This window comes from Antechinus flavipes, chromosome 2, assembly GCF_016432865.1.
Source record: "Antechinus flavipes isolate AdamAnt ecotype Samford, QLD, Australia chromosome 2, AdamAnt_v2, whole genome shotgun sequence".
In the NCBI taxonomy this organism is placed as follows: Eukaryota; Metazoa; Chordata; class Mammalia; order Dasyuromorphia; family Dasyuridae; genus Antechinus; species Antechinus flavipes.
The window spans coordinates 232,652,515-232,666,213 of record NC_067399.1 but is presented as its reverse complement, the minus strand read 5'-3'; the positions used below and the strand labels follow the sequence as shown (position 1 = coordinate 232,666,213).

General features: G+C 43.0%; 1 protein-coding gene across 1 annotated transcript in view; it reads left to right on the top strand.

The window, feature by feature from the left end:
• SLC13A3 (solute carrier family 13 member 3) overlaps positions 1 to 13,699 on the top strand; it is a 77,804-nt gene that overhangs the window by 55,853 nt on the left and 8,252 nt on the right. The window contains exons 9-12 of the mRNA XM_051976518.1: positions 2,754 to 2,851; positions 5,151 to 5,263; positions 9,525 to 9,686; positions 12,926 to 13,063. Coding sequence (XP_051832478.1) covers positions 2,754 to 2,851; positions 5,151 to 5,263; positions 9,525 to 9,686; positions 12,926 to 13,063 — 511 coding nt within the window. The remainder of the gene's footprint in view (positions 1 to 2,753; positions 2,852 to 5,150; positions 5,264 to 9,524; positions 9,687 to 12,925; positions 13,064 to 13,699) is intronic.

Below are 13,699 nucleotides of genomic sequence, written 5' to 3'. Positions count from 1 at the left end.
TTGTTCTTTATCAGGAATCTTTATATCAGGGTGGACCTTGATCAGAATCAAAAAGCCAAAAACTGACATTTTCAAGGGACCTAGAAAGACATCTTTGGACAAAATGTCTTTTGCCATTTCTAGCTTACTTTGGGACCTGAAATTTCCAAATGTCGGTCCCATTGTGGGAGAGATGTTAGTGTGGTGGGTAAGTGAAGAGGCCTGCATTTGAATGCTGATACTGATACTGTTAAATCCTCTCTCTGAGTCTCAGTTTCCTTATCTGTAAAACAAGGATGGTATTTTCACACTACCTACCTGAAAAATTAAAAACACTAGAAATGTGAGGTATAATTGTTATTTTTATTATAATTAAATTGTATTGTAATTATATCACCAAAGTGTTACCTAGAAAGCATTGAACTTTATATTCCTATGAGTCTTAAATTTCAAATCAGCAAAGGTTTTATCCCTCTGTTCCCTAGCAGAGAGGAAGGACATAGAAGAATCTCTGATTTTTTTCAGGCATATTTCCTAAAGGCTGATCCTGTATGTCACTGTTTTGGGTTGAGTTAGAGGAGGTGGATTTGGCTCAGATTATTATAATTCTTTGTTAACATCTTTCATGAAATAGGAAGCCACATTTCATCTAATTCAGATGTTCCCTCATTTTATAGATGAACAAACTGAGACTCAGAGAGGTCATCTGACTCATCTAAAGTGATACAGCTAGCAAGTAGCACAGCTGGGATTTGAACCCAGGCCCTAGGCAGCCAAATTCAGTGCTCTTTCCCCTAGGCTGTGATACCTCTCAAGCAAAGGATCAAAGTTCACCTTCTAGAGATTGGTTTTCTCTTACCTTCTATTCCCTATGCAAGAGACAAAAATATTTACATAATATCCCAAAGTAGACTAAGACCTATCCTAAGTCTTCATTGCCATTTGAAAGACCACAGGATAAAACTGCATTAAAATGAGGAAGAAAACCAAGAAATCCTTGAAGGAGCAATCATTAACCCTAAAGAATCCCAGAATCGATTACAATCCTAAAAAGAAGGAGCTTTCTGGAATGTTTGGGAGGGAGGAGAAATGCACTCTCTCCCTCCCTTCCCTTCCCCTTCTTTCCAGCTCTTAGCTCAGCACTTTTCATATGGCAATAACTTAAATGCTTTTTCATTCATTTATTGTCTTTCCCTTTCTCCCATTCCTCCTTTGCCTTCCACTCTCTCCCTCCCCCTCTTTTCTCTCCCTCTCTTGTTTCTCTCTGTGTCTGTCTGTCTCTCCTCTCTGTTTCCCCCTTATGCCTTCTCCCTCCCCCTCTCTTCTCTCCCTCTCTTGTTTCTCTCTGTGTCTGTCTGTCTGTCTCTCCTCTCTGTCTCTCCCTCATGCCTTCTCCCTCCCCCTCTCTTCTCTCCCTCTCTTGTTTCTCTCTGTGTCTGTCTGTCTGTCTCTCCTCTCTGTCTCTCCCTCATGCCTTCTCCCTCCCCCTCTCTTCTCTCCCTCTCTTGTTTCTCTCTGTGTCTGTCTGTCTGTCTCTCCTCTCTCTGTCTCCCCTTCATGCCTTCTCCCTCCCCCTCTCTTCTCTCCCTCTCTTGTTTCTCTCTGTCTGTCTGTTTCCTCTCTCTGTCTCCCCCTCATGCCTTCTCCCTCCCCCTCTCTTCTCTCCCTCTCTTGTTTCTCTCTGTGTCTGTCTGTCTCTCCTCTCTGTCTCCCCCTCATGCCTTCTCCCTCCCCCTCTCTTCTCTCCCTCTCTTGTTTCTCTCTGTGTCTGTCTGTCTCTCCTCTCTGTCTCCCCCTTATGCCTTCTCCCTCCCCCTCTCTTCTCTCCCTCTCTTGTTTCTCTCTGTGTCTGTCTGTCTGTCTCTCCTCTCTGTCTCCCCCTCATGCCTTCTCCCTCCCCCTCTCTTCTCTCCCTCTCTTGTTTCTCTCTGTGTCTGTCTGTCTGTCTCCTCCTCATGCATTTTCCTTCCCTCCCTTCTCTCTCCCTCCTCCCCCTTTTTCTCTCTTAATCCCCCTCTCCCCCCTCACTCTTTCCCCCCTCTACGTTTCTCATTCAAACTGTTCTCTGAATGTCTCCCCTCCCTTGCTGTTCACTCCTCAGAGGCATAAGAGACAAGATTAGCAGCATGAAAGCCTTTAGAGATTATCCACTCTAACTCACTGACAGATGAAGAAACTGAGGTCCAGCAGCTTGAGTTAATCAGGCTCCCCATACAGCTGGGATTTAAACTCTAGTCCCAGATTCCAAACCCGGAGTTTTCGAAGTCATACAGTGACTCCCTAGATGTCAAAGGGCGGGGACCCCCCCAGAGCTTCCTCCGTGCCCCACCCCCACTCCCTCTCCAGCCCCTGCTGTCCCTTTCTGGCCCCCACAAGCTGGTGGCCGGGCCCTTCGCCGCCTTGCATGGGGCAGACATTATTTCTTCTCCTAGGATGGGGGGCTGGGGTGGGCTGGGGAGCTTCACATGGGAAGAGGAGGGGAGAGGGCCATTATGTGAGACCCCAGGCCCGGGAGCTGCCTGAGAGGAGGCATTCGGTTCCCAGCCCTTCTGGGGGGTTTCAGAGGGCAGCTGCCTGTGGGCTGCAGTAGCAGGAGGCGGGTAACCCAGAGCGAAGCGAGAACCAGTTTCTGACAATGGCCCCTGCGTCATGTGAATGGTCAGGAATGCCAGCTCTCCTTTCAGAAACCCTCATTTGCATAGCTCTTTGCAGAATCCCTCCATACCCAGGCTTCCCCATGGTCCCCATGCCTTCTTTTTTTCTTGTTTTGGTAGATTTCTTTCTGATGCTGTCACAGGCATCTCCATTGTCACGGTGCTGTTCTTCTTCCCATCCCAGAAGCCAGCTCTCAAATGGTGGTTTGATTTGAAAGGTAAGCCATTCACGACTCGGGCCTCAATGGGGGCTGACTGGCGGTTATATTGACAACTTTCATTCACATGCGCCCTTCTCCTCCCCCTGTTAAAGCTTATGTGAAGTGCTTTCTTCACAGCAGTCCTGAGGCTGCAGTTCAAGCATTATTATGCCCATTTTAAAGATGAAGAAACTAAGACTCAAAGTAACTTGATTGGCCACATAGACTGGCAGTGTCCAAGTCAGTGCTTGAACCCAGAGCTTTTAAGTTCTTTAGAGTAGGGTTTTTTAACTTTTCCCACTTGTGACCAGTTTTTACATGACCCTGGATATATAAGTATATAAATCAAACATTTGATAAGTCCCAATTTCACGACCCCCGCATTCAGTTACGAGGTCTCATCTGAGGTTGCCACCCACAGTTTAAGAAGTTGGGCTTTAAAGGTCCAGGGTTGTCCCCCTGTTCGGTCACAAATACAGGGGGGGGCGGGATTTTAGAGGGACTACTTAATTCTAGGATGAGGAAAGTGAAGCCCACAGTAGAGGAAGAAACCTGCCATGGGTCACCTAGGAAGTAAATAGCAGAGCGGGGATTTAAATCCTTAAGACTCTTTCTACCCACCATCGTGGTCTTTCTAGGAGCTCAGACTGCCTCAAGAAATAAAGCATCCAAACCACCCGTACCCCTCGTGCTGTCCCGGCAGGGACGGAAAGACAAGTGCAATCCAAAGGGAGCTTACTGCGAACAGAGCGAGGGCTGAGTGGGACCTCAGGGCTGTCAGAGGCCTCCCGCTTGGGTTAGTCAGGCCGTAGCCTAACAATGTCACAGCAAGACCAGAGAGAGGGACGGGGCTGGTACTGACCGATGTCAGGGTCAAAGGGCTATGAAGTGGACACGTTGGTGTCCTGCATGCTAGAAGGCTTAGGAGAAAGCCGGAGGAAGTTAACGGATGCAGGGCCCAAGCCTGCAAGGCTTCCCTTCCTCCTACATGCAGCTTGGGGAGCCCTCCTGGCCCTTCCCTACTTCTAAGGTCGGACATCCGCTCCAGGTCGCAGCCAGTTGACTACGCCATTCAAATGTACAACTTGGCGACGTCCCAGGACCGAGTCTCCTCCCTCCGGGTATTTTGAAGTTCACAAGTAGAAATAACTTGCATCCAGGAGACTTGGGTTTGAGTTGGGACAGCAAGTCACCTCCCTGTCTGAGTATCAGCTTCCTCGTCTTGAAATGGAGTTAAAAATCCACGAATTATTTATCTCGTGTGGTTGTAAGGGAGGGACTGTAGGACAGTGAGCATTGTATTATTATCATAAAATCTACAACTTGAGAATGATTCTGGAGGTCTCCAGCCCAAGCAACACCTGCCAGGAGTCCCCTCTGCAGTATCCCACATGGCCACCTGCCTCCGGTCCCTTGTGATGGGGATCCCACCACCTTCCAAGACAGCCCCCGTTCCACTGTAGGACAGCCGGCCAATCCTGCAGCAAGCTCCGATTATGCTCCAAGAACGTAGCTGAGCATCAGGATATAAAGGCAAAAAACACTTCCCCTGACTGTGGCAGGGGTCCTCAAACTATAGCCCCCTGGCCAGATGCGGCAACTGAGGTCATTTATCCCCCTCACCCAGGGCTATGAAGTTTCTTTATTTAAAGGCCCACAAAACAAAGGTTTTGTTTTTACTATGGTCCGGCCCTCCAACAGTCTGAGGGACAGTGAACTGGCCCCCTATTTAAAAAGTTTGAGGACCCCTGTAGGGGCTCCCATTTGAATGAAGAAAAGGGTATGTCAATAACTAGGCCCCAGCAAAATGTATTTAAGTAAATTAGGGATAATTTTGAAGGGGGAAGGTGCTAGTAGCGAAAGCCTCCAGGAAAGCCTCTTGCATGCTCGAGCAGGGGAGAACCAGGAAAAACTAAGAGAGAAGCTGGGGAGGTTGAGCTTGCCAGGTGTGAGGAACGACCAGGAACATGAAGAGTCATACGCTAGGGATGGCAGCAGAGGGCAGTAGAGGGGGACAACCATCATCACTGGAAGCTCCCATACAGGGATGCAAAATCTTCCTCCTCCCACATCCCTCCCTTGCTCCTTTTGTCTCTGGAGTCAAACAGAATAAATCAAACGTTCCCTCATTACAGACCTTTAAATATTGTTAGCTAAAGGTAATTTAAGCTTGCATCGTTTTGGAAAAGAGCATGTAGCCTAACCTAACATCCTGACATATTCATTTGCTTGGTCCCTGGCCCTCGCCATGCTTTGGTTCCGCCGAGCATCAGCTGCATCCTCACATTATGATTTTGGGGGGTGTTTCTCTGCCCAGCTCCCAACACAGAGATGGAGCCCCTGCTGTCCTGGAAGAAGGCCCAAGAGACAGTGCCTTGGAACATCATCCTCCTGTTGGGTGGGGGCTTTGCAATGGCCAAAGGATGCGAGGTAATGTCGTCCTCCCGATGTTGGAGAGACCGTGGGCCCCTCAAGCTGGGGCCTGACCTCAGGACTTTCTGAGAAAGGTTTGTTTGGTGCTGGCTGCAGGAAGTTCCAGTCACAGGGATAAGGGGAAATCTTTCATAATGGCATGGATTCCCCACCGCTTCCCAAAGGTGCATTGTCAAGCCAGAATCCTCTCCTAATTTTCAGTAGTTTCTCTGCTAAAGCCTCAGAGTTGGTGGGGAAGGCGAGAGGTAGAATTCCATTCCAAGAAGGGAAGAGGTGATTTTTCTTAAAAACAAAACAAAACTCGGGACTTGGGCATCAGGAATACTTGAGTTGGGACTTGGTATTGCCACTTAAAATTGTGTCACCTCAACCTAGTAATTTCCTCTTTTGTAATGTTTTCTCCATGAAAAATGGGAGAGGGGTTTGGAGTCCATCACCTCCAAAGTCTCTTCCTGCTAGAAATTCTGCATTTTACAACCTTAGATCTCTTCTAGAACTAACATTCTTTGTTCTATGTCCTAAGATCCTTTTTAGTTCTGACATTCTATGATAAGAAATTATGATGAGAAAGGGTAGAAAAGGGAAAGAAATCAAGGTCAGGAACCTGGTTTCTAGTCATTTATTAGTTTGATAGTTCCGAGGAAATCATTTAACCTCTCTAGGGTATAGTTTCTCCTTCTGGAAGAGAGAGTTAACACCTGCCCGGCCTCTATCCTTCAGTTGTTATTAGGATCAAATGACATAATGGATGTGAAAGGCTTTTGTAAATTGTAAAGCTCCTGTGTATGGTTACAGATCATTTTCTTTGATACTTTGCAATTTATAAAGCATTTCTTTTACAAATAGTCTCCATTTTGTGGATAAAAGAAACTGAAATCCAGAGGGAAGAAATGGCCTACTCATGCTCACTAAGGAATGAATAAGCATTTTTAGGTGCTTACTCTCTGCCATGAAAAGTGCTAATTCTGCGTATATAAACTCACAAGTGAGGCATTTCCTCTCCTCAGGGAGCTTACATTTTAACAACATACACGGAAGAGGGTGGGGGTCAGAAAAGGCAGTTTTGACGGGGGGAGTCACAGAAATGGTGGTTGATTGGTAAGTGCCTTCTAGAAGCGATGATTTTGATTATTGTTTACAGAAGAAGAACTGGAACGACAATTGGGATGAATATATATGTTGAGATTGGCTAGAGAGGGGAAGCTTTCCTCAGTCAGGATGTCCTGGTCCCCAGGACGCATCCCAAAGTTGAGGGATTTACTGCTCCAGGCCGTGGTCTCTGGAGATGCAGTTTTGTGGGTGCAGCAGTAGCAGAGATAAGGGAAGAAAGACCAGAGTGAATCATGGTTGGCTGCGTAGGGATTCTCACCAATCAGAACACTGCAACCTCAGGGCTGAAGGGAATACAGCTCAAGGGGGCACTTCCATGCTCTCTCAGCTGGGGAGAGAGGGGGAGGAGGTGATTTCCACAGGCCCTGCAGCCTCGGAATCCCAGATCGAGGGTCCCACACCATCTCTCTACTTCTATACCCTTGAAAAGCCCGTGGGAAAAGCTTGTGGGAAAGGATGGGAGGCAGTTCCTTTGAGCTCCCTTAGAGAAATGGTGTGTGCTAAAAGGAAAGACTTAGAAGGACCGAGTTCAAGGGCCAGTTCTGGTGCCTGCTGGCCCTGGGACCCCGGGCAAACCTCTGGACAGTTCCTTCATCTGTCGCTGAGAGAGACCTGAACTTGACATTGGAAGATCCAAATTCACACGGCAGCTCTGTTCTTAATTTCTTTATGCTACTGAGCAAGAGATTCGAACTTTCTGAGCCTCAGTTTTCCTATGTGTCAGATGGGGATAGCAATATTTGCATTGACATATTGCCAGCAAGATTGTAGTGAGGAAAATTCTCGAAGCACTTTAAACTGCTACAGAAATAGAAACTATCATTCACATCAAGCTAACAAGCTACTGTATGTAAAGCCCTGTGCCAGACAAAGGAAGTCCTAAGGTTAGAGAACTCCTGGGCTCTGCCTTCACAGATCTCCCAGGCTACTTATGGAGGAATAAAACAGTGACTCCTTTTTACCCAAGAAATTTTTTCATGATCCCACGAATATAAAATATGGATACAAATCAAACATTTACTGATAATAAATCATAATTTTGCAACCTCCACATTCAGTTACAGAATCGCTGAGCCTTAGAAACGTGGAAAACAAAAGAAGAGAGGTCTGGATATGATTGTTATCACTGTTGAGAGGAGCCCCATCCTCTCCATCACCCAGCAAAACTATCATTCAGTATTTAGAAGAATTGCACGTGTTTAACCTATATTGGATTATTTGCTGTCTAAGGGAGGAGAGAGATGGGGAGAAAGGGAGAAAAGTATGCAACACGAGGTTTTGCAAGGGTGAATGTTGAAAACTGTCTTTGCATGTCTTTTGAAAAATTTTAAAAAACTATTATTAAAAAAAATAACTATTATCAGAGCTTCAGAGCTGCAAAGCCTTTCTTCTCAGGGATATCACGTAAGATTTCCAGCTATAATCGGGTCTATTTTCTCTGTGGAAATTGTGGCCTAGTGAGAGGTGGTGGTGGCGCATCCTCAGGGAAATCAGCACATGGGATTATTCACTGAGAGTGCACTGTCATAGGGTCCAGCTCCAGGGAAGATCTGGGGACTGATTTCTCTCCTCCCCACCCCCTGTCATCCCACAAGACATCAAGCGCCTTGGTCATTAACATTCTACTTTGGAGCTTCTACTCTTTGGTTAATTGGATAGCAGTTGGTCCTTTCTGGGCCCGAGCCAGTGGCTGACAGAGGGGAGCAGAGGCCACATTCCTCATCCACCTCTCCCTGGGATCTGGAGGGGGTGGGGTACAGTGGTGGAGAGAAGGCTTGTTCTCTGTCCATTCACTATTTCTTCACTAACTCCCTAGTCAGGCAGTGAGTGAGTCATGGGAGGAGCACTGAGCACTGAGCCACAGGAGATGATCAATTCATAGGATTTTAGAGAAATCCAAAAGAGTGTCCAGAATCACAGAAGCACTGGATGATAGTGCTAGAAGGGCCCTCAAAGGGAGGGCAAAACTTGGCATTTTACAAATAGGGAAATTGAGGCCTGGAGAAATCAAGCGGTTTGTGAAAAATCACACAAAAAAAATCAAGGAAAATACTGTTTGTAAAGCACCTAGCACAGTGTCTGGCACACTGTAGGCATTAATAAATGCTTGTTCTTCCTCCCTCCCCCCTACCCCCTGCCCCATCCCTACTACCAAAGAAATCAGTAGCTGAGCTGGGATTGAACCTGCATTTTCTGATTCCAAGTCTGGATATCTAACCTGAGAAATGGAGATCCTCAAAGTCACACAGTTAGCTAGCGGCAAAGCCAAGACTAAAACCTAGAATCCTCATGTTCTTTCTACCAATCCATGTTGTCGTTCAATCCTCTTATACTAGACTCTTTGGGAAGCCACAGAAAGTCAATATATCAAAAGGCAAGTGGTCCTTAACCTTGTTAATACGTGGAAAAGTCAGAATTCAACTCAAGTTTTCTAATTCCAAATCAATTTTTTTAGGTATGAGTCCTGGTTATGTCAGTCACAATTTGTGTGACCTTAGACAGACAATTCTCAACTCTGAACTTTCTGTCAAAAAAGGATAATTCTATCTGCCAAAATAACTTGGGGAAATCCATGAAAAATAAAAGCACTCGGAGCACCTAGATCCCCTGGAAGCATGAGTTCAAATCTGGATTCACATACTTAACACTTCTTGGCTGTGTGACCCTAAACAAAGCACTTAACTCCAATTGTCCCATCCAAAAAAAAAAAAAAAGTAGCATCCTACAAATAATAAGAATAGAGACCAGACTTGTGATTTTATTGATATAGGGAAGTCCAAGATGAGGAAATTCCCTAACCCAAGGTGAGCACCTTCTTGGCTACATGGCCACTTAGTGATTTGCCAAAAGCACCAAAATATTGTGACTTGCTCAGAGTCACACAGTTGCTGTGTCAGAGATAGGACTCAAACCCTGGCAACAAAGCTAGCTTTCTCCATTATACAAATGCAAAGAATCAGCTTATCAATCAATAATCACATACATAGGAGAGGTGTTGAATTTTTTAGCATTTTGGTAAATTACTCCATTTACCAATGAGGAAACAGCCATAATGTTTGTGTAGAACGAGCCAAGTTCTTTTCCAGATCCAGTAGATAGTGGTTGATAGAGGGATGAGTGGTAAGGTCCTCTCTCCCCCCTGTGGCAGGAGTCGGGGCTGTCAGCATGGATCGGTGGGCGGCTGCATCCCTTGGAGAGTGTGCCACCAGCCATTGCGGTCCTTCTCATCTCTGCGGTGATCGCCTTCTTCACCGAGTTTGCCAGCAACACGGCCACCATCATCATTTTCCTCCCAGTCCTTGCTGAACTGGTAAGTGCCCCCAAATGAGGTTCTCTGCCCCAGCCAGTGCATCCGGTGCACAGTCAACAGAGTGGGAGGGTCTCTCCTCAAGGACAGCTGTCCTAACCCATCAGAAAAGATCCTGGGAGAAGCCACTCTTGGCCACAGGCAGACCCTGGGGTTTGCTTATAATAATCTGGTTTTAAGGAGCCCCAGAAAGTCCCTTCCACCCAAAGATGGGTTTTTTCCTACTCTTGATGGATAATTAGGTGAAACAGATAGATTGCCCAGGCTAAATCAAGAAGACTCATGTTCTTAAGTTCAAATCTAACCTCAGATACTAGCTGTGTGACCCTGGGAAAGTCACTTACCCTTGTTTGTCTGTTTCCTTATCTGTAAAATAAGCTGGAGAAGGAAATGGCAAACTGTTCCAGTATCTTTGCCAAGAAAATTCCAAATGGGGTTATTATGAAGAGAACTGGACATAACTAAAGAACAACACTCTTGATGAGCTGATCATTGGATACATTTCTTTAGATTGAATATTGGGTCCTATTTTTAAAATTAATTTTAGGGATATCTTTTGTTTTTACTTTCATTTCTGCTTTTATCTTTCCCCTCTCCCATATAGTAAATAAGTCTTTGAAAAGAAAAATTTTAAAGGGGAAAAGAAATAACTCTTCAAAACTAATGAACAAATTAGCAGGGTCTGACAGGATATACCTTTTTCTACATACATACTCCACCTCCACAAAGAAGAACGGGCAGAGCAGTTTTTTCATCCTTTTTAGGATCGAGTTTTAACATAAGTTAACATTATGTTAACCTTAACATAATATTTGCATTATTAAATCATTAAAATATTGTTTTAAAATCGAATTTATATTACAAACACATTATATAATAAATATATAATTAAATATGTTATAGAAATAAATAATCAAATGTTATATAAATATATAATAGATGATAACATAATCTTATTTAAATATTTAACATTCTTTCTGGGTGTTCCTTTTAAATATAGATACAGCTTCTAAGTAGGAGAAACATAATTCAAATCCAGACTCTTTGATTCTAAATCCAGTGTTCTCAGCATACTATGTCAAAGGATATAGAGAAGGGAGGGAGTTAATGGTTACTTGTGGTTTTAGTGTTGGATGGATTTTTGTTTGGGAGCAATTTTTTTCCTTTTATGATTTTGCTTCAGCTTGTTCCTAATGTTAGTATTAAGGTAAAATGTAATTCACTGAAGACTAGAGAAACTAATAGCAGAGTAAAGTGAGATAGCAGAAATTGCACTGAATTTGCATTTGGCAGCCCTGAATCTAGAATTAGAATACCAGTCCTGTGCACTACTGACCAGAGTGGACAAGTCACTCCTCATCTCTAAATTTTATTTATTCCACTGTAAAATTAAGGCTTGAGTTTTCAAAAGAAGAAGGACAAATTGTTCACAATTACTTCCCCATAAATGCTAAGCTTCACTAATAATTAATAGCATACAAATTACGGATTATATACTATCTCATGCAACACTCCCTCAGTAGCATCTAAGCTCACAGTTGTTGGAGTAAAGGAGAAGAAAATACACTCTTATTTTTGCTGTAAAATTACAAATTTGGAGAATATTTCAAGAGATTAATTTGGCAGTACTGAGGAAAAGTCACAAAAATAATCATCCCCTTCATGACATTATGACCACAATGTGTTATCAAAAACAAAACAAAACAAAAAAGCTATTTAAAGATTTTCTTTTAGTGGTATAGTGCATAATTGCAAAACGAAAACAAAAAAAGCAAATTATGAATTATCTAAATGTCTAAAATAGAGGAATAGTTAAAAAAATTATGTTACATTGGTGAAATGGGGAAAAACACAATTAACACCAATAGATATCCTCATACCTGTTGCAAAACATGCATAATGCAAAAAAATTAGAGAATCTTTATGAAATGATGCAAACTAATGAAAAGCAGAACTAGCAAATGGAGTCTACATGATCGACAACTAAATAAGAGGAAAGATCATTAAGAATAAATGACCGTTATGTGGCATTATTTAGTTTTTAAAAATTAGGGGGTGATTAAAATGTCCAAATCTTTTTGACCCAGAGATTCCACTGCTAGGCATATAGCCCAAGACAGTTGAATGACAAAAAGTCCCATAATCACTAGAATATTTTTAACAAAAAGAACTGGAAACTAAGTAAAGACTCATTAAAGTGAGGAATGAATAAGCAAGTTGCAGTAAACTAATATAATGGAATATTACTATGCTATAAAAATAATGAACAGAATAATTGCAAGGTGTATGAAAATTTAAATGAACTGATGCAAAATAGAAGGAGCAAAATCAAGAAAATTATATGCACTGTGACTGCAACAATGTAAATGGAAACCACAACAAAAAAAACCATGAAATTAAATGCCCTACGATTATAGTAACTAGGCTTGGTACCAGAGAAGAATTAAGAGAAGACATCCTCCATTTTTTCTTTGGAAAGACAAGGGACTATGTTTGAGGAACACTGCAGATAATGTCAGATTTTTTTTTTTTGCAGGGGGGAGGAGTTGGCTAATTTTTAACTTAAATTTTTTTTCATTTTTTGTTATAAGGGATGATATCCGGGAGGAGGAGAGGGAGGAATACACTGGAAATGTTGCTGATCTAGAAACAAAAGACATCAGCCCATGTGGTGGTACATGTCTGTAATCCCTGATACTGGGGCAGGTTGTGACTGGTAGATTGATTGAGTTTAGGAGTTCTAAGCTGCACTGGTTCAAGTCAATCTGGCACCCTCACTGTCTGACCCTAAGTAGGGTGAGCCCGCTGGTGCAGAGTTCTATCAGGCTGCCTATGAAGGCAAACCAGCTTTGATTAAATAGACAGATCTGGTCAAAACTCCCTTGCCAATCAGCAGTGGGTTCAAGCCTTTGAGGGATTGCTGTACTTCTAGCTGGGGTGAAATAGAGAAATTCCGTCTTAAAAAATTAATAAGAAACATTTTTAAAAGAATGAATTGACAAAGGATCATAATAGAGACTTAGAAATGTCTGAAAAGCGATAATATTTTATGTAGTGAAATTAATTTAAGTGCGGTTACTAAAGTTTATTTGATTATACTGATGTTTAGTATTAAAGTTTTTAAAAAACATTTTTAAAAATAGAATATAATTAAATGAAGAAGTTGTACTGGATGATCTCTCTTCCAGCTCTGACATTTGTTTGATATGTTTTTTTTTTTCTCCCTCTCTTGCCCGGCTCAGGCCATTCGCCTTCGAGTGCATCCCCTGTATCTGATGATCCCCGGAACAGTTGGCTGCTCCTATGCCTTTATGCTTCCAGTGTCAACACCTCCCAACTCCATTGCCTTTGCCTCTGGACATCTGCTGGTCAAAGACATGGTAACTTCCTAAGAGACAATTGTGAACTTCAACAAGGAGAGCGGGGCACATTGCTTGGAGGAAGCTGAGAAGTCAGTGCCATTTCAGTGATCTGGGTCTCTCTGGATCTCAGTTTCCTCATCTGTAAAATGAAGTTGGCCTAGATAATGACCTCTGAGGTCTCTTCTTGCTCTAAATCTATCATTCTCCTGTCTTCCTACCAAGTCATTTAACTTCTGTCTGCCTCAGTTTCTTCATCTGTATATGGGGATAATAATAGCATTTACCTTCTAGGGTTGTAAGGACAAAGTGAGATAATATTTATAAAATGCTCTGCAAGTCTTAGAATCTGTATAAGTGCTAGTGATTATAATTGGTGGACATTTGGAGAACATAGGTTCATTTCAATCTTCCCCCAAGAAAGATGAAGAAGGCAGACTATATAAATTGAAACATAAGTGGTTTATTTTTAGCTGTGGCCCTATGCCCTTATCCACTGTGCAAGAAAATGATTAATGATTATAAAGAAGGTCACCAAATGATGGACAGGAGAGTGTCCCTTGGTTTCCTTAGTTATGAAAGAGGAGGGAGTCAGGACTATAGGATCCTTAAATTCTTTTTTAGAGATACAGATGATAAGAAGGAGAAAAGAGAAAG